The sequence below is a fragment of the Protopterus annectens genome, chromosome 16.part0, assembly GCF_019279795.1.
Source record: "Protopterus annectens isolate FY-2018-M chromosome 16.part0, PAN1.0, whole genome shotgun sequence".
NCBI lineage: Eukaryota > Metazoa > Chordata > Ceratodontiformes > Protopteridae > Protopterus > Protopterus annectens.
The window spans coordinates 523,829,711-523,856,954 of NC_056750.1; the positions used below are offsets into that span (position 1 = coordinate 523,829,711).

Consider the following 27,244-nt stretch of genomic DNA (forward strand, 5'->3'; position numbering starts at 1 on the left):
TTTATTGTGAATTCACATCAGTTTAATGACACAACTCTCGCAACCCACAATCATGGTGCTCCACCACTCGCACCAGGGCTGCACTTTATTGTAGCTTTCTCAAGCATTTATTAATTCACCATAATGCATTAATTCATACTCTAATATTGGTGATCACATTTCTTACCATTTTTTTCCACTGTTCCCCATAATTCAAGCAAAAGAAAAAACAAAAAAAATGTATTTAACACACAAATATTCATGATAATTACAAGCCAAGCAGCCTGTATGTTTTTCATATATCTACTACAGAGAAACAAAGATTCCCAATTAACTAACATTATTTCTCATGATAATCTACCCTTCTCCCCCTAGACCTTTTGTCTATAGCTTTTGCATCAAAAAGAACATTTCACTTTCTCATGGCAAAATTGGACTAGGTCTGTTTTTGATAGCCTCTATTCCTTACCATGCAGCTACTGGAAATAGTTATTTTCATATGGTTACCTAACCTAAAGACATTATTAACTAATTCAAACATTTTCCTAATTACCTACAATCTATATTATCCTTTCTACTATTACTATGCACTAGACAGGAACATATCTCAACAAACTCTCCTACCATTTACATTTTCTCATGCCACAACTTCTCCAGCTCTTTTGCTACTGTATATTCTCCTTATTCAATTAGCTTCTGCTTGTTCTTGTTTCTTTACAACTTATCTGCCTATGCCCCATTCTACTTGTACATTCCTTTCTTCTCTTCAATCCCAAGAGTCCCATTTCACTCTAGGCCATCTGCTTTCCTCTTCTGCACTTACTTCCTTCTTCATCCTAGTTTGCCCACAACTAGGCACTGACCCCCTCTACTCTTCAGGTGTTTTTTAACTGTATTCAGCTAATTGCTATATTTGGATTGCTACAGCTTCTGCAGCTTAACACACATAAAGTGCTAATGCACTGAATTGACTTTTGTACAGGCATTAAGAAGTAGTGGTAGAGAAAGAAGAAGAAAGGAACTGCACTTCATAATTGCACCCCCAACACCTTGAACCCAGGAATGCTACCCCCTCTGCATCACTCTTACTCCACTTCTGCCCAGTGTAATTATCGCCCCTACTAAATTTCATTTTCTTCTGGCATTTGTTCACTATAGCCTAACAGAAACATGTCTAATCCATCTTTAACTTCCCTTCAAATAATTCATCTAACACTTCCTGCATCTGATCCTTAGAGGGATCAGTTTACGGCAATTGCAAACGATATGGGCCCAAGTTCCTTTCCTCTCCATATCACACCTCCAACATGTATAATTTGCCGCAGGGAACACTGCTACCAGTTTTGACAGATTGTAGAAGCATTTATACAACACTGCCATGCGAATATCTTAAACTTCCTACCTTTTGCACCAGTTCATGGCTATTTTATTAACTAGGTCTATTCTTCTTCAATTATTTGTTCTTCTGATTCTTTTTCCCATTCTTCTTTTTTGCTTTGAGTGTCTACCACCCCCCCCCCCCAAGGTTTATACCCTTCTGATACTATTTTTTTCTATATCCTTCCATCCAGACTTCTAGATCTGATTTATTTTAACACTTCTGGTTGTTCCTGACCTGACTTTCTTCATCCCCAGCTTAACTTTCTCCACTCAGTTGTAATTGGAGGATACCCTTCTCTACATTGGATATTTACAAGCTTCTGGCATATGTCTATAGCATATTTTTTCTCTCCTCATTATTTTCTCAAGTACCCTTGGATTTTGCTATCCTTGTATATTTTTCTGTATCTCATTTTCTCTTTTTCCGATCCCTATGCCTGTATGTCTCAATGCTAATTCAACATCCTCCTCTAGTTTATTTTTACTGGCCACTGTCTTTGTTACATCCACTCCTGTACTTTTTTTATTATTTTCATTCTTACATTCAGTCCCAAGCCTTACCCCCCCACCCTTCCTCTCCTTTAGATTGTAATGTGCTTACTCTAGTTTTTAGTTTTTTTCCCATCTCTTACAAATACCCTTGTAACCTTCATTGTCTAGGCATCTCACTTTCTTGACTCACATGTAACTCTACTGTCAGTTTAGCATGGTGATTAAATGTAATCAGTTCATACTCTACCTTACCTACTTTATCCTGACATTCTAAGTTGGTATAACCCATATCTATTGAGGAACAGCTCTGGCATCTGTTAGAGAAAAAGGAATAATCTTCATTTGGGCATATCCTCTACCCTACATTTCACACATCTTTCCATCCCACAAATTCTACATATACTCATAGGACCCTTTCTTTCTTTGTTAGCTTTTTAACTCTTGGGCCTCTCTCAGCATATTTTCAGCTTTTGACCATATTCCAATCACTGGTCACTAAGCACCACCCTTCCTGGAAGATTACTATCCTAGCTAGTATCACCTTCAATGTCCTAATGAAGTTTTGGGTAGCATGTATATTTACATCAATGTTATTCTTAAACTCCTTATCCATCATTTTACTTCTACATGCTCCTCTTTCTCAAACTTCTCTCCTATCCATCTTTTTTATTCTTACATACGCTCCTTTCTCATTTTCTCTCAACTCCTCCACCTGGATGGCAGATTGTTTGTGCCATTAATCCTGCAGACCCCCCCTCTGTCTCTTCTCTCTTCCCTAGTCAATCCCTTGTGCTCACTCTGCAATAGGTGTGCTTCTTGTAAGGCTAAGAAATGTGCTCCTGTTCTCTTAGCATATTCTATTATCCTGTCAGTCTTAACTAAACTATCCAGACCTTTTATATTCCATGATAATATTTTTATCTTTAAATCAAGCATATAACATAATTTCCTCTAATAAAAATGAAAGGTATGTACTTACAGTAATGCTACATATTTTCATTCATGTCAGTCCGATATGATACATGGGTCTTCTGTCAGAAAGCTCTGCCAAGTTGGATTTGATATGCGGCTTGAGGACCCATATATCGGATCGAACTGGCAGAATGAATAGGATCCCTTCTTATCTCCTTGACCTTCTTTCATTTTCTTCCTGTTCACCTTTATATACTTCTCTTTTCTGCTCATTGTCTTCTTTGACTTATTCAGTCCCCTTTCTGTATAAACCCTAATAATTATATACAAAGATGCATTCTCCATTTCTATGCTGCTCAACACCTTACCTCTCAATCTGTCATTACTATAATAGTGTTCAATGCATTAGGGAGAGTTTGGCATCCTCCCCAAAATGGGTCATCTTTGCTCTTAAATTGTAAATATTTCTTTGCCCTCTTCCCTTCCCACTCTGCCTATGTTGCTCATAGCCTTATATTTGAGCTTCTAAACATCCGCTTCGCTTACCCCCAAGTCTTTCTATGTTTCTAAGTTATTTGCATTTTTTCCTTTTTTATCCACTGTCATCAGTGAAACATTCGTAATCTAGTTAGTTAACTTGCTATCCATATTATATACAGTCTCAGGACAATTTCCAAGTAATTCTCTTCCTTGCTCATTAATAGGGATAAATTTAGCTAAATATCAAGGTAATTATTTTTGTCTATAAATATTTTAAGTAATGTGTTAATCATCCATCTTTCTATTTAACAAGTCAATTGTGTCATTTATATTTATTAGGCATTTCATACAGTACTTTTCTCCATGTATATATATCACTTGCCTTTATACCCACTTATTGCTCTGTGCTTTTAATAAATTTGTACAAAAATAATATTTTCCTTTAGCCATACAATATTTCTTCCACTTCCATTTATACATGAAAATTAGTATGATGATGTCTCTACAATCTGCTACAAAGATCACCATATTTAACTCTTAAGCACTGCCCACAATATAAATATTTCTCAGTCTAGTTTGGCTGAAGGTAGATACTGTGTATGTCCATACACAAGTTCTCATATTTTATTTTTCTGTTCATAACTCAGTCCCTTCTTTAAGTCTTTTAGTTTTCCCCACATTTTATTATGTCTTTGAAAAACTGATATTTCCTTTTGTGTGATTATGTATCCCCTCCATCCTCACTTGTCCTTCAACTGCTATCCCTCAGATGTTGGTTTATCTTACCTATACATATTTCATTGACACTGCAGCTCAACAGTCTTACTGTTCAACCTTTTGGTCTAAGGCTTTAATTTAGCAGTAGATTCAAATCCCTGTTTTATGCCTATCCATATTTTCCTTATTTCAGTACTCAAGCTACAAACATTGTGCCTTATCCTATTCTTTGAAGAACAAGCACTACTGCTAAATAAATCCATACAATATGCTCTATTTTTCTAATTCATTCAGGCCAATTTTGCCTGCCTTCTTACTTGGTACAGTCCAAACAGCTCCTACTCTCTTGCTGCAGCTGCATTATGCTCCCCCCACGTGACGAAGATCTTTGATTTTGTCTTCTTACCTCCTACTCATCTGGGCAGTCAGAAGACTTCCCCTCAAGTTAACATTGGCCCAAAGCATATGGATTCTAAACTGAAATGTCCAAAGGTGGTTCTTACAGAAGACAGGAGTGGGAATAAAGACACAGCAGAAGAAAGAAAAATGTGAAAAGAAACAAATGCTCAGTCTAGAAACACTCATTCCAAGCATCACTGTTTCTTTCCCTTTCTCATGCACTTTGGAACAGACTTCTTCATCTCTTATTCTTCTGGCCATAATTACCTTTTTCCTTTAGTTTGTGGTTATTTCAGAAGAGCAATAACAAATCTATCCCCCACTACTTCCATCCCTAATTTGCTGCTCTTCCATGCTACTGCAGGCTTACCGCTGTGCCACCCTTCCACTGCTGCAGTCATTCATATGATTCACTGTTTCTTTTAAGCATTCTCCTAGCCTCTTCAGGATACATAAAATATTGTGTTGATTCCTGCAGAAGGATCATTAAGGCTGCTGGATGTAACAGTCTATAGCAAATTCCATTTTGCTTGCATATTTTTACCCCAGTGCAAATGCTTCTCTCTCTTCCTCCTTGTTTGCTAAGAGAAATCCAGAGTAATATATATTCTTGCATCTCCCACCAGTAACTTTTTATTAAGTTTCCAAATATCAACCAACACATCTTTTTCAGTTCATATATTTGTAAACAAACAATTATCAGTCTAGGCTTATGCTCACTGTGCCCTCTTAGACACCATGCCATACGGTATGCCCTCTCAATTCTTTTTTCCTGCAGTTGCATTTCTGCCCATTAGTTCATGAAATCAACCACTGCCTTTATACAGTTTTGCTTCTGAAATCCCTCTGGTACCCCTATTAATTTTTATATTATTTTGAAGAGATCCATTCTCCAAGATCAGTCAGCTTTGTATCTACATAATCTAGTCTAGCTTTGCTTGCTTCTGCTCTCACTTTAAGTTACTCATTTTCCTCCAAAAAAGCCTGGATCTTAGCAGAATGTTCATTTACGGCATGATCAATCTCTTGTAGTCTCTTTCCATGCCCTAATCAATTTTCTCTTAATGATTGTTTCATTTCCTTCCTTTCAATCAAAATTACATTGAGACACACAATGTTTTGCAAAATCACAGCTTCCCACCATCTCTGATACTTTAGTCATTTTTTTCTTCCTCCAGTCTTCTCAATTTACATTTTTGTCCCTATCCATTCAGCTGTGTGAAGGATATTGCACTCACTCAACACATTTCTACTTGGGAAGCAAATTTTTACATACTTTTAAAATAATCTGTGGTCTGAGAACTAGGTATTCAACATAGTTACCCAAAGAAAGTCATACTGGAAGTCCTATGCAGAATATCTTTCAGTGACATATAAGATTTGTCCGTGATAGTTTGACTGATTATCTACATATGTGCTCTTTATTTTTGCACCATGAATTTTCTTTTACCATTCCCAACACCTCACATGACAAATTATCAAAATTATAGGAATATTAACTTCTTTAAATTGTATAATCTGAAAGAGTTTTGAACATTTTATTCTTATGTGACAGCAGATTTTTGAATTATTCTGCCCTTGTGGCTACTGACCAGTAAGCTTTCTCTCAATCAAACATTACCCTTCTGAAGATGGAGCCACCATCTAGGTAGCCAACTCTATGTTTTGGGCTCTTGATGGTATCACAGCAATGAGAGCCTTTGCCATTTTTGTGGCCTGCTGTTGCCCTTTTTCTGCGCATGCATGCTCATTTACATGTGCTGATAAGGCATGCTGTCACTGATTTTGTGGTCAAGCCTACCTCTTCCCAGTATTGGCTCTCTACATCATGATGGACTTCCACAGTCTAAGCAAGACCCTGTCATTAGAGCAGTGGTACAAGATGAGCATGACCCACCATATCCGCCAGGATAAGCACACACATCCTCCCAGCCTGTGGCATCAAGCACCAGAGACACCAGTTGAATTTGGATTGCCTGGGCTGCAGTTAGAGCTTTATCCTTTTATGATACAGGTGCAGGGCATTTCTCATCAGTTTCTGATGTAATAGTTCCACCTTGTAGCCTAAATATGTTAACAATATGTATGTTTTTGTTCCATTCCTTTGTATCCCAGTGCTTCAAGCATCTGCATGTGTGCCAAGATTGAATTCAACATGTTCTCATTAATTCTCAACATCTTCCAGGAATTTTACAAGAACTCTTGCATCAGGGCACTAGAAGCCTCTGAAACATGTAAGACTGCAATGTATAGTCTTTTCAGTTCAGTAGAATTCATTTTGTTTTGAATATATTTTTGCTTTAACACATATTAACGAGATGCCCTTCCTTTACAGCCACACCTACTGCACAAATCACACATTTCACTTTCTCTACAAAAACTTGCAGCTTTTCATAAAGTTAGGCCTAATTCTTTTAACAGCTTTGCCTTGTGTCATCTTATACCACAGACTTTTCTAGCTCTTGTTAATGAATTATGCAGCTCACCAGATTCAGTCTTGGTCTCTCTTCAGGAACAGAAGCATCTGTAATTCTAGAAGATCTATTTGTTTTGTGGTAGAACAAATGGTGAATAAATTAAAAAACTGGTTTAGGCTCATAATACTTCACAAAGCTCTATATGAGTACTGCTATTTTATATTTCTTTCTTCAAGAAATGTAAAAGAGGAAAATGCTTTTAAGATTTCTTCCCCAGCAGCAAGCACAAAAACTTTTCAGGCTTTTTGGCTAATCTGTGCACACAGAGGGGCAAATTCAATTTCTGGATCCAGAGTTTCCAGTTTTCTACTAAATTTCCTTCCATCAAGAAAATAGTGTCTACAGCTGAGACATTTGTCAATGAGAATTATCTTTCTGAAATCCTGAACGCAAACATAAAAGCAAATATATTTCTTCCATACTGTATATAGAATCCTCATGGTCATTAAATGATAGAGACAAAATCAATGTTGTGGAGTCTCACTGAGCTATACTTATCAAAATGACTTCTTTAGAATGTGTATGACATGTAACTCACTATGACTAGCTCATTATCATAAAGGCAACATTGCCCATTTCTAGAAAAGCTAAACAAGAAACAGCCAGTCTGAAAAGTATTCCTTACAGGTTAGAAAAACTTTCCTTTTGTTTTGTGTGTGTGTGTGTGTGGGTGGGTGTGGGTGTGGGTGTGTGTGTGTGTGTGGGAGGGGGGTGTTGATTAGATAAACAGCAATACCATTTGCTCTGGTTAAGACACATGTATGGATGTGTGACTGATGTATGATGCTGGATTTCACTAAATGCCACTGAATAGGTTTGGCTGTAAGGTTGATTACATTCTATTATCTGTTCTGCCTGTCACTGGAAGGATCTTTGAGCATGCCTGATATGTATCACTGGCTGTCACACATAATATGGAAAAAATGTAGGTATGTGAAAAAAAATTGAAGAAGTGCACTTTCTTTTTTTTTTTCCTTTTGTATGATTTTGGTGTTTAATACTGTATTATACAATGGATGTTATTTGCAAGTTTAATATTAAACTATGTATGCTTTTAAACTTTAGAAGGCTTCACTGTCAATGTGGTAAGGGATACTTAATATATAGATTTTATGTGTGTGTGTGTGTGTGTGTGTGTGTGTGTGTGTGTGTGTGTGTGTGTGTGTGTGTATGTATATATATATATATATATATATATATATATATATATATATATATATATATATATATATATAGTTTCGCTTCATAATCTCGAAATGTTGAAATCTCGAATTTCAGCATTCTGAGACCATGAAGCTGAAAATGCAGAATGCCAAAAGTGCATAAAAGTGAACTTGAATATCTCGAATCCGCGCTTATGCATTTCCGGAATGTTACATGAATTGTTTGGCTGGTATGATGTCTGAAATTGAAGGTGAGTGAGTGTATGAGTGTGTTTTTGTATGTGTGGGTAAGGATAGGGAGGTGTAAGTATCAGTGTGAGTGTTGGATTTGTTGGTGTTTCTGTATGTGTGATGTATATCTGTGTACGAGTGAGTGTAGAATGCCGTGGTGTGATTTATTTTTTTTGTTATGTGCGATCTCTGAGTTGATAGATATAAGTAGGGGGGTGCAGGGAGGCTTGCCCCCCTGCTTACATGTAGTGTAGGGTTGTGTGGTTTGTGTGCTGTGGGTAGAATGTTGTGTGTGTTATGTGGTGTATGCATGTTCGTGATTATGTGATTCGGGATTGTGGGTTTCGAGATTGTGAATGGTTCGGCTTCATAGTTTCGAAATGCTGAAATTCGAGACTTCAGCATTTCGAGATTATGAAGTGAAACTATGTGTATATATATATATATATATATATATATATATATATATATATATGTATGTATGTATGGGTCCCCTTCAGATGGTCTAACTTTTAAAAGCTCAACTTTCATACGGCCAAGACCATATGACCGAACTTTTAAAAGTTCGAACGGTCTGAATGGGGATCTCCATAGAGCACGGAACAGGAAGATTTCCCTTTACTGCAATGTAGTGCAATCTTGGAGTTGGTATATTTAAACAGTGGGGGCTCAGCCCCCCCCCATGTGGGGAGTGCAGGAGGGCTTGCCCCCGCTAGCATTGTTTAGTTTTATTTTTTTGTTGTTTATTTTTTTTCCTCACATTTTCGAACATTCAAATGTTTGATCATATGGGCTTGGCCATATGAAAGTCGAACATTTGGATGTTCGATTATGTGAAGTAGATCCATATATATATATATATATATATATATATATATATATATATATATATATATATATTTAACTAAAGAAGGGAAATTATATATAATTTATATAAATCTGTATAAAGTTCTTAATATTTTGAGACTATATTTAAAACTTAAACTGGAAGAGCTTTTTAATCATTTTGATTGCTATTTCAGATAGTTTAAATTTTGGCTGCTCTAAATTTAATTTAGAGTATATATTTGATGGCCCTTTGGACTATGTTCCCCACCTACTCTGGAAGACCCATGCAGTTTTTTTCCCCTTTTCTGTCACTCTGATAGCTGTCCGAGTGTCCCATCTCACTCACTGGGTCTACCAGCACTCCAATCACCCCCAATCCAATGCTGAAATGTGATCTGGGGCCAGCAAGGATCTTAAAGGGCACCTTGGGGGGGGGTCAGTGCTGTCTATCTTACAGCCTAGGGGGTATTCTTATGACCTACCCTAGTTCTTCCTTCCTTCATCTCTCACTTTCCTTGTGGTTATGTCAGAGGGGCAGGTTGCATATTGCCCAAATGCCACCACAGCCTAGCCAAGTCTTCAATATTTAAAATTTGTCCCTGATTTTGGGCCTTTGTTCCCCCCATTATTTTTGGCTTTGTTCAGATTTCTTGTGCTTAGAATTTGAGAGTTATGCTCCCAATGGTGACTTTCCCAGCTTCCCACAGGGATCATGACAGGAGATGTGCACAGGCCCACCCATCCCTCCCTGCCACTCTATCAGTTGCCTGAGCCATTATGTATGGCTGGGCCATTGTCAGTGCTTTATCCCTTTACACCATCAGAGCAGCTACTCATGAAGTTTTTGTGTCTGTACCTGCTTACAGAAATACATACAATATGTTTTTGCAAGACATAAAGGGCTGGGAGGCCAGCTTGTTTTCCTTTTTAGATAATATTCACATGCATATACTACAGAGCAAAATAAATTAAATTCACAAGTGAGTTAGAAAGTTGTAAATAATGGAAGTCAACACACAATTAATAGAAAACTAAACCAATACATATGAGTTTAAACATAGCTCCAAAAAGTTGCAAGGTTAATGCTCTTCTATATTTAATGATCTCACAAATGACAGTCAAGCAGCTTTTGTAAGATGTGAACTGAACAAGGGCACCTATGTACACAAGTCTGACTTTAGAATCTCAAAGCAAGAAGGACAAAATATGTTGTAACAGAAAATGATATTTTTGTATTACACAAGCAGCTTCAAAAGAAACTAAAGCAAATAACTACAGTATGGATTCTGACAAACTGTCAGAATATATTTTCATATCAGATTAAAAATGTTCTGCAAGAAAAAAAATACATGATAAATACCAATGTCTTTTTAGGCAAAAAATAATTCTCAGACATTTAAGTTACCTTACCTTTGTGTCTTCAAGCAATGCAAAACAGTTAAATACCTTTAATGTTTTATCCTCGGGAACAAGCAGGAATGTAAAACAATGCATCTTTCTGGCTTCTCAGCTAATCTACTCACAGTGAGAAATAAATCAACTTTCTACAGCCAGACATTCCAGGTAAGATAATTCGTGCTGGCTGCAGCTGAACCATCTTACACTGAGAATTATGTTTAGGTACTTCCATACTCCTGCATGTTTGAAAGCAAATACACTTATTCACTCTGGATATGCAGACACCAGTGATCACATGACACAGAAATATAAATTGAAGCTAGAGACAAAGGATTACCTAGTTATATCATACTATAGCCACAGGGAAATCTATAAGGGCCTGCCATACAATAGATGTAAAGTCAGATATGGGAATACATACACCAGGTGTATTTGTCCCCCAATATACATATGCACTCTCCAAAGAGTTCATCAAGCCTGTTAGGGTCAAAGGGTATTTATTGTAAGGTAGTCACATCCCTGCTGCCAACACTAGGAGACATCTTTGGACATGATGGTATATAGGAATAGCACTGCTCCTCCTTCTAATATAAACTGCAAGAGAGATTACACAGGCCATACCCTCACAAAAATAGTAGTGAAAGGAATGCACAAGAACTGCTTTATACTGTAGGTTACCAATACAATCTGTGTACATTGTACACATGCAGAAGAATATTCATATAACTAGCATTTTGTAGTGTGGATTCCTGTTCAAAGACATACATCCTTAGGAAGGCAGAGAAATACAAATCATCACACAATGTACTATGCACCTCCTCAGAGCTGCCTATGCATTAAAAAAGGGATTCTGTTCCTCCTAATACAGCTAGCCAGCGATCTAAACAGCTTCCAAACCTAAACAACTTAGCAGACAGAATATGCCAGCATGCCTCTGAAAAAACACAATGTTATACCTAACTGCAGAATATCTAGGTAAAATACGCCAGCATCCACAAATGTCTATGAATTGCTTTAGTTTGTTCCACACATCCGCAAATCAGACCACACTGTTTTTGCCTTTGCTCAACAGTAATGACTCAGTGATAAGCGTATGTTGCTCTACCAGTTATTAACAAATCATGTTTAATTCACGCACTATCATTTGTACCTCTTGAAAGAGGCACAGATTTTATGAAGAAATTTAGGAGATTATGGCAGTTCTTGTTAGTGCCGACTCCTTTATGGACAGGGGAACAGTGCAGACTTAATATGGCGTCTTGATTCCTAGGTAATAACACATGATGAATAAGTGGTTTCCAGAGCGTTTTGGACAGACATATAGTGTGTTAGAATATCATTCATCTTGAATTCTCTATACTTGCTTAGGTAGCATTACTTTCAGGATATACCCTTCAGAAGTGTGCGATACAATAATTCTCCTGGTACTATTTATTCAAATGATGTTGCCTTAAATTAATGCAGAGCAATCCTTAGCTTGTACATTACTTAGATTGCCAAACTTTGTTACAAGTAATCTTAGAAAACAACTATTTTTTAATAAAAAAAGATTTCCTTTCTGCAAGACTCTAGGTTTCTATATTGTATATTTCAGTTTGCCAATATATAATGTCAGAAATGCACAGCAGTACCACAGTATACTTGATTTTACTGTGACATTTGACCTTTTTGAGTAGTTGATTAAAAATGAGATCTGTGAATTTGAGTTCAGATGAGAAAAAGAACTATTTTCTCCCTCTCTAACCTTTGTGAATGACATTAAATATTGTTGGAAAAGCAATAAATTTGGTTTCACTTTAGTTCATCAGTTGTACCAGGAATAAACTTAACAGTAGGAAAAAAAGCATGATGATTAAGAAGCAAGGCAGTGTTACTGAAATAATAGCAAGGGATATAATTAGAAAGAATCACATACTAACCTGTTTCTGGATCACATGTTCCATGCTGGTTGCATGTACAAGGTATGCACTGAGCAAAGGTGCCACTACAGGGAACATTCTTCTTATATCCAGGGGCACAGTGTTCACAGAACTGACCAATATAACCCTCTGGACAAATGCAATCTTCCACCCAGACAGCTGGCGATAAATGCCCAAGGCGTGCAGAATCTAGGATGACCTTCTTTAGATATATTGTATCTAGAAATGAAAAGAAAGAAAAACAACTTTTTAAACATAAAGAACAAAACAGTCATTTATTTTCTCTTCTTAATGAGATGTGCATACATTTTTCAGGAGGAATTGAGATCTATGCTTCTTTGATGAATGTTTTAATAAAAGGACAGTTAGGTGAGCAAATACCTAGTTATCAATAGATGGCACTGTGGTAATCAGGACAGTGTGGTGAGTCAATATCTACCTAATGAGGAATGTCACAGGACTAGAACGGCAGTGTGGTGAGTCAATATCTACTTGATGAGGAATATCACTGGGATAGAATGGCAGTGGGGTGAGCAAATATCTACCTAATGGGGAATGTCATCGGGTTAGAAGGGCAGTGTGGTGAGCAAATAACCACCTAATGATGAATGTCAACAGGGTTGCAGGGCAGTGTGGTGAGGAAATATCTTCCTAATAAGTAATGTCACTGGGGTAGCAGGGCAGTGTGATAAACACATATCTACCTAAAGAGGAATGTCACTGGGTTAACAGGATAGTGTGGTGAGCAAATATCTACCTACTGAGTAATATCACCGGGGTAGAAGGGCAGTGTGTTGAGTAAATATCTACCTAATCATAATCCATAACAGGGCATAACCACTACAAACATCTACAAACTATGGTTGCAGTTCAGCTTCATGTCTTTTACAGACAATATAATACATTAATTCTGTATGAATTCATGCATGCAAATTGACTATACAGCTTCCGAAAGGACTGATGCCTTATTCACAGCAAAGCAGTTGAACCTGCTTACATTTATATGAGAAAACAGTAATGCATTGGCAAACACAATTTAATTTTCTGCAAATGTTTTATATTACATAGGCTTGAACTGGAGCTTAAGAAATCACTACTTACATTCTATGTTTCTTTAACACATCTCTCTACCAGCATGATATTCCATGTTTATCTGTGAAAGCAAATACTTATACCTAACATGATTTACCCTATTAATAAAGACTAAACACATATAAGCATTCATTAACTTCCTTTTTTTGTAGTTAGTCATTTTTATACATTTCGAGATGTGGGAGACATGGAGCCTGTTTCAGCACTCATTCTGTACAAGGCAGAGAAACTATACATATGACCCCAGTCCATTGCAGGGAAAGCACACACAATCACACACAGCATGAATACCTGCAGAAAAATTTGAGGATTGCCAGTTGACATGTGCATGTTGTTGTGATGCGGGAGAAAATGGAATCACGTTGCAAAATTCCACATTAACACAGATGTGACATTAAGACCACATACAGCATGCATGCTAGCTGAGAACCAGACTGAAGATCCAAGCACTATCAGACAAAAACACTAACTGCTGTGGCTCTGTCTCACCCTATGCCATAACATAATTATCTTAAAATCACTTTAAACTTATCTTTACTATTCACCAGGCAGTGAGTTCTTAATACATTTTCAAACTCATACTCTGGAGTTGTGTATTTAATTTATACAATGAATGACCATAGAATAATTAACAAGAACTACAACTACATTTTAACTATTTCAAAAAACCCGTTCTTCATATATGACAGTGGGGAGCCAGGTCCTGTATCAAAAGTGTGTAATTTTGAAGCAATCCTGACTTAAAAGTTAACATTAAGGATTACGTCAGCTACTATTAATTATTTAATGCAGGACATATGGGGGAAAGAATAGAAAGACAAACTATGTTAAAAGCATAAAGAGCAAACATTAGCAATACATTAAGATCTGTTGTAAAACTGCAAGCTTTTCTTATGAGATCTGTTGTAATTTTTAGATTTTCTTGGCTTAGTTATTATTCTTCATTTTTTTTATAAAACAAAGTACACAGTGTTATTCTATCAGACTGTCATTGCTCAGGTGGTATGGATTTTTATACTTCTTTACCTTACAAAAAGAAACTGTTACCCTGTCCTTTTGTCCCTCTGAGGCTTCCTACACATATGTCTTCCATCTCCAGAAGGAGTTTACTTTCTAAAGTTTCATGGGGAAGGCTGACTTGGTGAAGGCCTGGGTTCAGGCGACGATGCAGTCATCTGCTTTAAGTGCTAACAGATGGATCATTGCACCAATTTCCTGTCAGAGACACCCAAAAGAAATCTTTGTACTTCACTTAGAAGATTTCCATAACTAGCTTAAATTAAACCTCTACGAAATCGTCACCATGGCAATATATGCCATACCTTAGGTGTCTGTTGAGCCATTAGCTCATCTATGATGGTGACAAGCTAGGTCCCATGTCAGAGGTGTATAATTTTTAGTAATTATGACTTACAAGCCAACACTTAAAGATCAGGTGTCAGCTTTTGTTAAGTCCTCATACAGTACTGCCCTTATTAAGTATTTCATAACATTTGGTAGCTCATGCCCTTGTTAACTCTCACATGGATAAATGCAACTTAAAGTACCTGGAGCTTTCTGACTAGTAACTTGATTGTTTATGACTGGTGCTGAATTCCACAACCAAAGAACTTACAGGTGCTTCACACCACCAGCATATGTCAGTTCTGCAAGGTATCAACTAACTGTGATCCTGACTGCAAAAGACTTGCTCTAGTGTAAAGTTACTTACACTGAGAACAGGTATTTTAGAATCTGGTCCCCAGTGTAAGCCTGTTTTTGATAGGCATTATACTGAAGCAAGTCACTTACACTTGAAGCAAGTCTTCTGGAATCGGGGCAGGCTTACACTGGAGTAAGTCACTTACATGGACTGCAACTCTTTCAGAATCTGGCCCTGTATGTTTAAACTCATATTGTCTTAAAACTCTTGGTTCTGGTTATTATGTCCTGCATGACATGAGTCTTCCCTACCTGAAAGAGCTTATGATGCCATACCATCCTTTTTGTATCCTTAAGTCTGCACCTTAGGGATGCTGGCTGTTTTAAGGGTAGGTTTTGAATCTTTGCATGTATATTTCTTTGCATTTCAGGCTTAACAACTATGGAAACTAACTGCCCCATTGGCTCAGTAAATATCATATGCTGAGGGCTTTGAAGAAGTCCTATAAAATACACCTGTCTGATACAGTTTTTTAATTCTTATCATTATATATGACATTACATTATTTGACTATATTATAATGATGCTTGTCATATTAGAGTAACTGGCCTAATTTTGGTTGATAAATGTTTTAGTGATTTCTTTTTTGTGTAGAGCTTGGGAGTAGACCTACAGAGCGACAATGAAGTAAAATGCTTGATGTGCATGCTCGACAAAGTAGTGCTGATTAGCTTCATTTTTTATGTGGTAAATAGTAGCAAATCTATTTTTTTTTTTGGCCCACTGTTGGTGAGCATTCTGGGCATTTTTGCTGGATTATCTCAAAAATGGAGGAAAAACTGAACATTTAATTTGTGGTGAAGCTGAATGCTATTACCATGCAATACAAGCCTTGAGACAGGAAGCTGTAACACTGATGAGGGTGGAGAGCATCCAGAGGTGTACAGTAACAGCAGGATACAAGTATATATATGATGGAATCCTGCACTGCAATACAAGAGAGTGAGCTTGGAGCCTTGAAGAAACAAGTAGAATCTCTGAGGATTAAGCAGTAAGATTTAAAGAACAGAGGACAGAGACAGCATGTCAGGCTTACTGGTCTAAGGAAGGGAGTGGAAGGACAGAATTAACTAAAGTTCATACAAGACTGGATAAAGGAGCTACTGAAGAAACGTTAGCTTTAGACCCGCAGACTCACTGAGCACACAGAAATGAAAGCATGGATATGGCATCTGAGCAAAACCAAGTTACCTAAAAGTGTAATTGCACAGTTCTGGAACAAAAGGCTGGCTATTTATACAAGCAAGTAAGCAGATGTACCTTGTAATTACTAGAGATAGCATGAGAGTAGCTGAAAGTTACTCCTGGTCTATGTATCAGTGAAGGCAGGAGTCACACACTGCTGTATGGCATATGCAGCAGGATGATGCATAGTGAAATTACTCTAGCCAGTTACTTTGTAAGTGATACGGTAATGTATAGTGAATATGTGGAGGAAGCAGGGAAATTTTATTCAGACTTTTATCAAATGAACTGGTAGATGGTGGCAGTCAATGGGGTGTGTTAATGAGTTGCCAATGGATGTGCAAGTGGGGAACAGAGGCAGAAGGCATTTAAGTCCAATAAGAGTAAATTCTCTTCACAATAAATAAGGGCCACCAGAGTCCTATGGTGTTCGTCAGCTGAAAGTACCCCATGTATGTTGATGGATACTAGTAAATTGGTGGTGAAAAATGCAGTCATGAAGAGTTAAAGTGAAATGGAACAAAAGGGAACAAAATAAGTTTGCTGTGGTCAGAGAGAAAGAGTGAGAGTGGGAGTACTCATGCCAGCAACTGAAGTGTGAATGGGGACTTGGGCTGCTAGAGTAGAAGGTGCATTTTTCCTGAGTCTGATGTTTGTTTTTGTTTTAAGCTTTATTTACACTAAGTGCATTTTCCCCGAGTTTGGTCTATATTTTCCTTTGTATCTACTGTTTTTACAGCATTAAATATATAACTGTGTTTAGATAGAAAATTATGCAGACAACATTGTACAAGGAATATGAGCTCATGATAGGGTTTTGGGTGATAACTTAATAACTTAATATTAGACTGGGGGGGTCTATGGGTTTTAGGGAGGAATGTTCTGCATGCAAATTATGACTTTGCTGCAGAGCTGTATGGGTGGATGTATGAGGCACATATGGGATACCACTGGAACCCCAGCCAGTGGGTAAGGTATTCTTAGGAGAAGGGAAGCAGAAGAGGAGGATTGTCATAGGGGTTAAACTTGTAAGAATAGGGAATGAACAGTTACTGGGAACATTTTGCAGTGGGAGGTGTAGGACAACAGAGTTATAATGTATGGGAATATATGGCATCCAGGCTGGACATAACAGCAGAGGATACCGGGTTCATAGGATAGACCTGCAGTGACAGTGGTCTATGGAGGTTGAGGGAAGGGCATTGGTATCTTGGGTGAGCACATGAACCAGGTTGTCTAGCTCTACAGAAGTAAAAGGTAGGTGTGGAGGAGTATCACAGTGAGAGATGTCTTTTGGAATGTGGCTGTGGGGAATTAACAGCCCAAGTAAAAGGGGACAGGTTTTGGCTAATGTGACTAATGAAAAAAACAGATTTAGCTTTCTTACAGGAACTTAAGCTATGGAAGAAGGAGGTTAGGAAATTTCAAAACAGAGGATATCATTGGCTAAGGCTGGACTGTGCTGAAGGATATAATAGGAGGCAAGGTACTTGTTAAGAATTCTTTTAGAAAGGGACAGAATAGTTGGGTAGTGAGGTGGGCAGTAGGGTGGGGAATATGCATGAGAAGGTTGTTGACATCTTATTATAGGCTAAACAAGGACAGGGAAGAGGATTTGACTGCATGTAGGAAGGCTTATGACAGGTTACGTAGGGTATAGGTCAGGATAATTTGAGAAGACTTTAATGTGGTATTGCAGCCAGAGACAGATATGCTTAGTGTACCTGCATTTCATAGGCTCTGTCAGAAAGCCTTGAAAGGTAGGAAGGAGATGTTGGGTTTGGTTTTCATTTGGAGGGAGAAGTAGGGGAAATTTGTGGTGATTTGTATTTAGTAAGCACAAATATAAATAGGCAATTAGGCTTGATAGAATTTTAGTACATGCAGATACAGGACAAGAAGTGGAACAGGTAGGAAGTCCAAGATGGCTGCACACTTATCAACACCATAATTTCAATCCCCCCCCCGTGTGAAAAAAGAAACTGAGAAATAAGAGTTAACAATTCTACTAGCTTGAGTAATATTCGGTTACTAGCAAGTAAGTCCACTGCCTGGATGCCAGCAAAGAATACATTTAGAGAACCTAAAAGAAAATCAGTTACAAAAAGTGAAGAGAAAACACTGACTGAGAAGAATCTTGCAGCTGTTCAGCAAAAAGCAGTTCATGCTTCTGCTTTGGAACAAGAAATGGCTTGCAATAGTTTACAGGAAAAAATAATCAAACGTACTCAGATTATTAAAATAAATGAAACACTGAAGGAGTATATCAACTCAAATAACAAAAGGCTGGAAAAAATAGAAGTGGTGTTAACTAGCTATTCAGATGAACTGACAAAACTGCAAAAATCTGAGGATGAAGAAAAGGCTGGATGAGTACATGAGTTCTCAGGGAAGAGCAGTTTCAAAAAATGTGAAGAGTTAGAATACTGAGCACACAACTGGAGTATCGCTCGTCTATCTCTAATATATATGACAAGCAGGCAGGGTATTTTGTTTAGATGCTTTAATACTTAAAAACATCAGGATAGATAGCAGCATCATAAAATAAAAACTAGTTAACAGACAGACCTTGCATAGATACATGCTTACATCTCAACAGCTTACTACAAAATGGCAGTCTAGCTTGCACATGCTCAGTATTTATACCCTTGTGCAAGCCCTTTGATAGCTTCTTAAAGGTACATAAACACACATTAATCCACATCCGCCCTCTTAAAAAGACTGCCCTTTGTAAAAACAACATTAGAGTTAGACATGCATTACTACAGACATTAGAAACAAAACACAATGTTCCTGTCCAAGTTGCTTCATATCTGTTACAGGGTTTAGAGATGCGACCGTAACTCATAACACAACAGTCTGGACCAAATTTAGCAACAGGGACAGTCTTCAGTTGTTGTTTTATCTTTCGGCCTTTCCTGGTTGGGGGTCGCCACAGCGGAACTCCGGTCCACTGATGTTTGGTAGTGGATTTTTACGTGTCAAGTTACCAGCCCTGATGCACAACCTTCAACGAAGGCACGCCCATTCACGCATGCCTCCACACAGAAGATGCTCTAGCTGAGAATCGAACGGGACGTCTTGTTGTGAGGCGACAATGCTGGTGCAGAACTCATATCAGGAATTTCTGGTTAGTCACAGGAATTGGAATGTCCTCTGGAACTTCCTCAGGAATTGGAGCACCGGATAAGTCATTCTGAGATAAAGAGTCTTCCTCACAGGTTACATGGTGTGGTATAGGCTCGGGCACTGGTATCAAGTGCTTCTGATTATGCCTAAACTCTGCTTCTTGTCATTCCACAATGTATGATCTCGGCTCTGGGTAAATACTCTTCACGACACCAATCCGATCATAACCTTTGGACCTTTGCATCCTTACCACTTCTCCTTCTCGTAATGGATTGTGCGGTTTGCTGGTTTTATCATAGTAGGACTTCTGGGTTATGCGCTTCTTCAACAAATTGGCTTTCACTGACCTGTTATTCTTGACACTTGGAGCCAACAAATTGACTACTAATTGGTAATGTGGTTCTGGTTTGTCTTGACATAAGTCTCTAAGCAGGTGAACTAAGATCTTTATCATGATGAACATTTCTGAGATTCAAGAGATTCAGGAAAACAACACTATTATCTTGTTTTGATTTTTCTAGTAACTATTGTGCACTTTGAAGTGCATGTTCTGCCAAACCATTTGACTGCAGGTACTCAGGGCTTATTGTGACATGAGTAAAGTCCCATTCTTCAGCAAATCTTTTGAACTGTTGGATTGTAAACTGTTTGCCATTGTCAGAAATAACTTTGGGCAGGCTACCATGCACTGCAAAATGATGCTTCATCTTTGTAATGACAGTACTGGATGCTAGGTTAGGAAGTAGGTCAATCTCAAACCAAACGGAGTAAGAGTCTATGAACACCAAATAATTTCGACCATTCCACTTGAAGATGTTGGTGGTTACTGTCAACCAAGGTAATTCAGGAATCTGGTTTACTTCTGTAAATGTGACTTAGTACTGTTACACATTGAACAACATGAAAGTGCTCTCTCAATGTCTTGTGACATAGAAGGCAAAAATACTAGTCCTCTTGCACTTCTTTTGGTAGAATCGGCTCCTGGGTGACCATGATGCAAGATAGTAATGTACTCTTGTTGCAAGGACTTTGTAACAATTACTTTTGGACCTTTCATAACGATACCTTTGTCAGACAAAATCTCCTCTCTGTATAGAAAATAAGGTTACACTTCTTGAGGTTAACTAGAATGCTTTGATGGCCATCCTTGATTGATAAAGTGGTTGAGCCTCTGTAAAACTGGATCCATGGCTGTGATCTCTCAACTCATCAAGACATGGAAGAAAAATTTCTCACTTCCATGACTTCAAAATCATGGTTCTCATTCTCATCCTGTTCTGTGGTGTTACTGGGTGATCTGGATAATGTATCAGCTAGATAAAGAAGTTTGCCTTTCTTTTAGACAAGATGGAAATTATACTTTGGCAATCTCAGCATCATGCATTGCAGTCTGGCTGAAGCTGAATGCATAGGCTTTCTCAAGATAGTGACTAAAGGTTGGTGGTCTGTTTCAGTCTGGATATGTCTACCATAGGGGTGGGAGGATGACATAATGGTTAAGGTGTTTACCTTAAAAATACCAGGTGCAGGGTTTGATTCTCACATGGGGTAGCTGGCGGCTAGGCTTCAAATGGCCCAAAAGGGTAGCTAGCCTAGTACTAACCTATGAGCTTAAAGCCTATGATAAACATAATAATGGAAGTTTGTACATGCAAACCCAATTGACAAAAGCTCTTTCTCTATCTGGGCATAATGCATTTCAGTTTGGATAAGAGTTCTCGATGCAAAGGCAACAGGTTGACCCTCTTGTAGAATGAATGCTCCAATACCAAATTTGGAAGCATCACAGGAAAGTATAACTGGTTTGTGAACATCATAATATCTGAGAGTTAGTGGACTTGCAATTCTCTGTTTCAGGACATCAAATGCACTTTGGTGTTGCTCTAACTAAGACCATGATACATCTTTATGTGTCATCTCTCTGAGTGGTGCTGAAAGTTGGCTCAAGTCTGGAATGAATTTGCCTAGATAGTTGGCCATGCCAAGAAAACATTGCAGTTCTTGAACATTGTCTGGAGCTGGTACCTTGAAAATGTCTGTTTGCGTTGAAGGGTCTGGTTGTAAGCCTGAACTCATATATGAATGACCAACGTAAGAAATCATCCTGAATTTGCATTTCTGTGGATTGAGATTAAGATTCACTTGGCATGCCCTTTCCAGAACTTTTCTGAGGTTTCTGTCATGCTCTGTTTCACCATGACCTCCTACCAGTATATAGTCTACTATAATAGCAAAAGGCTACCCAGAAAAATTGCTCCATTGCATGTTGAAAGACTTCATTTGCAGAATGTATCCCAAATGGCATTCTCAAAAATCTGTACCTGCCAAAAGGAGTACTGAAAGTAGTGAGCAATGATGATTTTTTTGTCAAGCTGAATTTGCCAGAATGAACTCTTTGCATCTAAGACAGACAAAAACACTGGTATTTGGCATCAAGGCTGCAACTTCTTTGACTGTGCACATTGGATGATAAGGTCTTTTTAGTGCTTTGTTCAAGTCTCGTGGATCGATAGATACTCTGATGTCATGTGAGTTTTTCTTGTGAGCTATCACCATACAAGATACCCATTCAGTTAAGAGTTTCAACTGGACAAATGACACCTTTTTGCACCATTTTATCTAAGTTGGCTTTGACTCTGTCCTGCATGGCTATTGTAACTTTTCGTGCTGGCCTGATAACTGGACTGACCTTTGAGTATAACTTCATGGAGTACACAACTGGAAGTTTGCCTAATTTGTCTTTGAAAAGATCAGCATAGATGGAAAAAATGTACTGGGCGAAATTAGAGTAGTGGTCTTTTAATCCATCTTGGTGGACTTCCTTATAAAATGAAAGCATTCCCATTTTCAAACTGTCTCTGAGCCCTAATAATGACTGGACATGCCTCTTTGCCACATAGAATAACAAGTCATAGCTTCTTCTAGTAGATTAACATGAAATCAATAATGAGCCTTCAGTTTGAATTTCTTCACCTCTATAAGCAACAAGCTTAACACACCTTGCCAAATCAAGCCTTTCACCATTAAACACTCTAGCTAATGATTCTGCTGACATAACATTGCACTTGGAACCTGTTATCAACTTTGAGCTCAATGGGTTTGCCATTTATGTAAACAGAACAAACACTTCATTATTTGCCCTTAAATCTACGGCATTAACCTGTTTCATGAAGCACTGACATACCATCAACATAAAGAGTAGGGTTGCAGCTCTCTAAATGATCAACTCATTTCTTAAAATGTTCCCTTTTAATAAAAGAATGTGGGTCTTTTGATTTACAAAACCTTTTGAAATTATTCAATTTATTGCACTTCTGGTATTGCTGACCAAAAGCCAACATTTTTTTTCCTTTTCGATTCATGACTTCCATTACAATTACAATAGTTGGCAATGAAACTGGGTTGGAGCCCATGGGATGAGTTTGCTGCCTCACTCTAATGCTTCACTGAGACTATGCAAACTCTGGAATTTGCTAGAAAGCCCTGGGGTTTACCAGTGACTGCTGCAGGGGCTACAGTTGCTGCTATGGGCTTGGGCCTGCTTCTTTTAACTATGTGCTGCATACTAGCAACATGAGCTTTATCACTGTGCCTTCTTAAGGTATTTTCATTTATAAACATATTTGTGTGCTTTTCTGTGAGCTCATATATCTGACAAATCTCAATGACCTTATTCAAAGTTAAATTACAGTCAGGAAGCAAAATCTTTCTCAAAGCATCATCTTTAATACCACACACAGGTCTGTCTTTTATCAGCTCATCCCTTAAAATCACCAAATATGCATGTTTTAGTTTTGTTTCTCAGGTTGGTTATATATGCCGCAAAAGTTTCTCCTGGCTTTGGATCCCTTGTATAAAATCAGTGCCTTTCCTTAGTAACATTTGTCTGGGGGGGTTACACATTTCTCTAAATTTACATTTCAAGCACTCAGGGTCATCCCCTGACTCAGCCTGAACAATATGACAGTTTTCCCCCTTCCCTGTATAGATAGCTGGTGCATACACAAATGAATTTTCCCTTTCTATGGCTACTGACCCAACTATATTAAGCAGAATAAATGCCTTTGTATACTCCTTTATCAGAAAATGCAGCCTGTATGAAAATGTCATACTCTTGCTCAAACACTCTCCAGTTCTTAGCAATATTATTGTCAAAGACAAGTGCACTGTGTTTTCAAAATATGTCTGCCATGCCCACAAGTATGTGCAAACACACTGAAAATATGTCTCTTGCAATTATGTATGAACAAACTGTTCTGTGAGATTGTAATAGCATTCAAATGCACAATAAGTTATTCAAAATGTTGTACTTTGCCAAATATGCTCTGTAATGGCTGTATTCTATAAAATAACTGTACTGTAACACTGCACAAACATAGGTTGGTACTAAGCTATCGGCCCCAGGGCCTATACAAGCCTAGCCATAGCAATTCCCTGGCTATTTCTTCCCAGAATATTTACTTACCTGGTCCCCTGTCTAGCAGGGTGACTGACGTGATTCCCCGGGGTGAATTTCCTATCCCCCATCCAATCGTCAAGGTTCCTTTTGAAGAGGGCCAAAGAGGCACTCAGCTTGACATATATGGGCAGTCTATTCCAGAGTATGGGGAGTCTCTGGGTCAGGAACCCATCCCTCCAGCATATTTTGTTCATTGTGATGACCATGTTTAGATCCCTGGAGTGTGTGGCTCTGAGGGATTTGGATTTCTTTAAGTGTAGCATGTCCAACAGCACTGGGCTTGACATGGCCTTGTATGTTAAGTAGAGATCGCCTCTGAGTAGGCGATGTGCAACAGAGTATAGCTGCAGATGTTTTAGAAGGTAAGCATAGGGCATCTGCTTTAGGCCTGTGATTCTTTTAATGAGGTATTTCTGTGGCCTTTCCAGTTGTTGCAGATGTCTTGTGAGGTACATACCAAACAGGGTGTTGTACTCTATAATGGGTCTAATGAGGGATGAGTACAGTGGGACAATGACCTCCTTTTTTCTGGATGAAAAGCCCTTAGTGATGAGGTGTGCCACATAGAAGGATTTCCTGATTGTTGTTGTAGCTATGTGGTTATCGAAGGTGAGACCACTGTCCTGTGTCCTTAAGTCCCTTATCACACTTTCGCTGTTTAGTGTACTGCCACTTATGTGGTAATTCATGGGTATATGTTTTTTTCCAAAGGGGATAACTAAACATTTCTTGGCATTGAGCTTGAGCCCATGGCTCTGGCACCAAGCATCTATTTCTGTAAGGCCATTTTGTAGAATATCCACATCATGTGGGGATTCAGTAATGGCGCTCAGTTTGTAGTCATCTGTGAACTTCATTAGCCAGAGTCCCTTAGTGCTGGCCTGTACTTCAGAGAAGTAAATGCCAAACAAGAGTGGTCCCATCACTGAACCCTGAGGTACTCTGCTTGTCACTTGTCTGGAGCTGGAATTTGACTCAGCTACTTTTACAGCGTGGGTTCTGTCAGTAAGCCAGTTGGCAACCCATCGAGAGACGTAGGGATTAATGCCCAGCTTAGTAAGTTTATCTAGGATTCCAGAGTGGGGAATGGTGTTGAAGGCCTTGGTGAGGTCCAGATAGGCTGTGTGGACCGCCTTACCCTCATCCACAGCTCTGTAGACTGATTCGAAGAAGTCTATCAGGTTGAGGAGACAAGATCGGCCCTTTACCAAACCAAACTGGGTGGGGTCCAGAGTTTAAAGGTTGCCAATGTCTTTGTTTATAAGTTCTATGATAATGCGTTCCATAGCTTTGTAGATCAGGCTCATCAAACTGATGGGATGATAGTTCCTGGGATCCAAGGTGGATTCCCCCTTGTGGAGTGGGATAACTGTAGCTGTGTGCCACTCATTGGGCATGAAGCCTGAGGTGAGGCTATGATTAAACATGACACTTAGATGAGGTGCCAGTTCAGTTTGTAGTTCACGCAGTACACAGTCTGGGATGTCATCTGGTCCCATGGATGCTGTATTCTTAGCTTTGGAGAGTGTGTCTTTTACCTGTGTGGCCATGATTACCGGAATTTGGCAATCTTTTGGTATTGAGATGGGCCCTTTAGGGGGTGAAGTTGGCACTAAATCGATATGCCAGGATATCGGCAATATCCTTGGGATCAGTACATTTAATGCCATTCTGTTTAGATAGTTGACATAACTATAGAATGCATTGTGGTTGTCCTTGGAATCTTTGGCAATTTTATTTTCATAACTAGCTTTGGAGGATTTTATGAGGGGATCTCAGCTTCTTACTGAGGCTGGTAAGGGAGTTTTTTTGAATCCTGGGATTTTCCTCTTTTCTGCAACAGTTTCTTCCTTCTGTTGTATAGTTTGTTTATGGCAGGGGACCACCAGACTGGATTCCTTTTTTTGGAGGAGACCATCTTGGTTCTGTTTGGAATGGCATGATTCATGCACAAGTGGATGTGCTCATACAGTGCCTTAGAGTAGGATTCAGCAGTCGAACTTTCAGTTCCCCATTTGCATGGGTGTCATGACGTTTGTCACTTCTGACTTGAGTAGCATGAAGCTGGCTTTGGAGAAGTTTTTTATGGAGGTTTCCCTACTGGGGGGTGAGGGTGGGATGTAGACATCAAGGGTGATTAGCTTATGGTCAGACCTGACCAATGAGAGGGTGACCACTGGTGTGGAGCATCGATATCCCATGTTGGTAATGACCAGGTCTAGGATATTTCAGCCCCTGGTAGGACTATGGAGTAGCTGATCCAGGGCATTGGAATTTATGAATTCCAAGAACCGTTGGGCAAAGGTGTTGGTACCCAAGTAGTTTTCCCATTTAATGACAGGGTAGTTGAAATCACCCAGTATTAGGGTGTTTGGTTGTATCTTAATATTTTCTAGTATATTTAGAAAGGTGTAGTGAGAATCTGGGGCATGGTGGGGGATTTGTAGCAAGCTACAGTTTGGATTGCAGTCTTAACTAATGTTAGTTGCACCTGTAGAATTTCAGATGCAGAGTGCTGGGCAACTAGCCTGGAGGTGTGAATATCCTTGGTGAATATGGACACTCCTTCACCTTTAGTGCTTCAGTCTTGGTTTGGTAGCCGGAAAGTGTGGTAAGAGTTGTAGCATGGTATTGCAGGGGTGCTCTCTGGAGCATTGAACCAGGTCTCAGTTACTGCACAGATACTGATGTTCTCCATTTTTAGGAGTGTCTCAAGAGAGTGCATGTTGAGGTTTAGACTTGTAGTATTGAGTAGCATTACCTTCAGATTTTGCATGCTTATATCTGTTACAGTGGTGGTTTTCCTTTGAGCCTTGCCTAAAAAAGGCACTATAGGGGTGGTAAGAGCCTCAGCCAGTAACCTGAATCCCAGGGGCGACAGGTGCAGACCATCTCTAGCAAAGCATTGTGGTTTGTCGATCATGTCATCCCAGGCAGACAGATACTAGATCTCCTTTGAATTATACCAGAAACTTAGCCAATTGTTGAAGTCAATCATTTTGTCCTTATACTGTGGCATCACTCTGGGTGAAGGCAGGATGCCACTCAGGGCTAGGGTCATACCTACCTGGGCCACATGATCCAAGAGCTCTTCCAGTCTCTTTTCATGTAGACCAGGGAGGTATGTCTCAAGTCATTCACTCCAACATGGACAATGACAGAGTTATATTTGTACTTGTTGTGGAGTGACTTGAGTGCATGTGATATGTGGTGGATCCTGGCACCCGACAGGCAGCTGACAGTAATTTTCTCCTTTTTCAGCCTGGTGAGTGGGACATCAGTGTGCCTGACTATAGAGTCAC

General features: G+C 38.8%; 1 protein-coding gene across 2 annotated transcripts in view; it reads right to left on the minus strand.

Moving 5' to 3' along the window:
• LAMC3 (laminin subunit gamma 3) overlaps positions 1 to 27,244 on the minus strand; it is a 4,228,426-nt gene that overhangs the window by 1,758,966 nt on the left and 2,442,216 nt on the right. For both annotated transcript variants that reach the window (XM_044058389.1, XM_044058388.1), the window contains one exon: positions 12,376 to 12,594. In XM_044058389.1, coding sequence (XP_043914324.1) covers positions 12,376 to 12,594 — 219 coding nt within the window. The remainder of the gene's footprint in view (positions 1 to 12,375; positions 12,595 to 27,244) is intronic.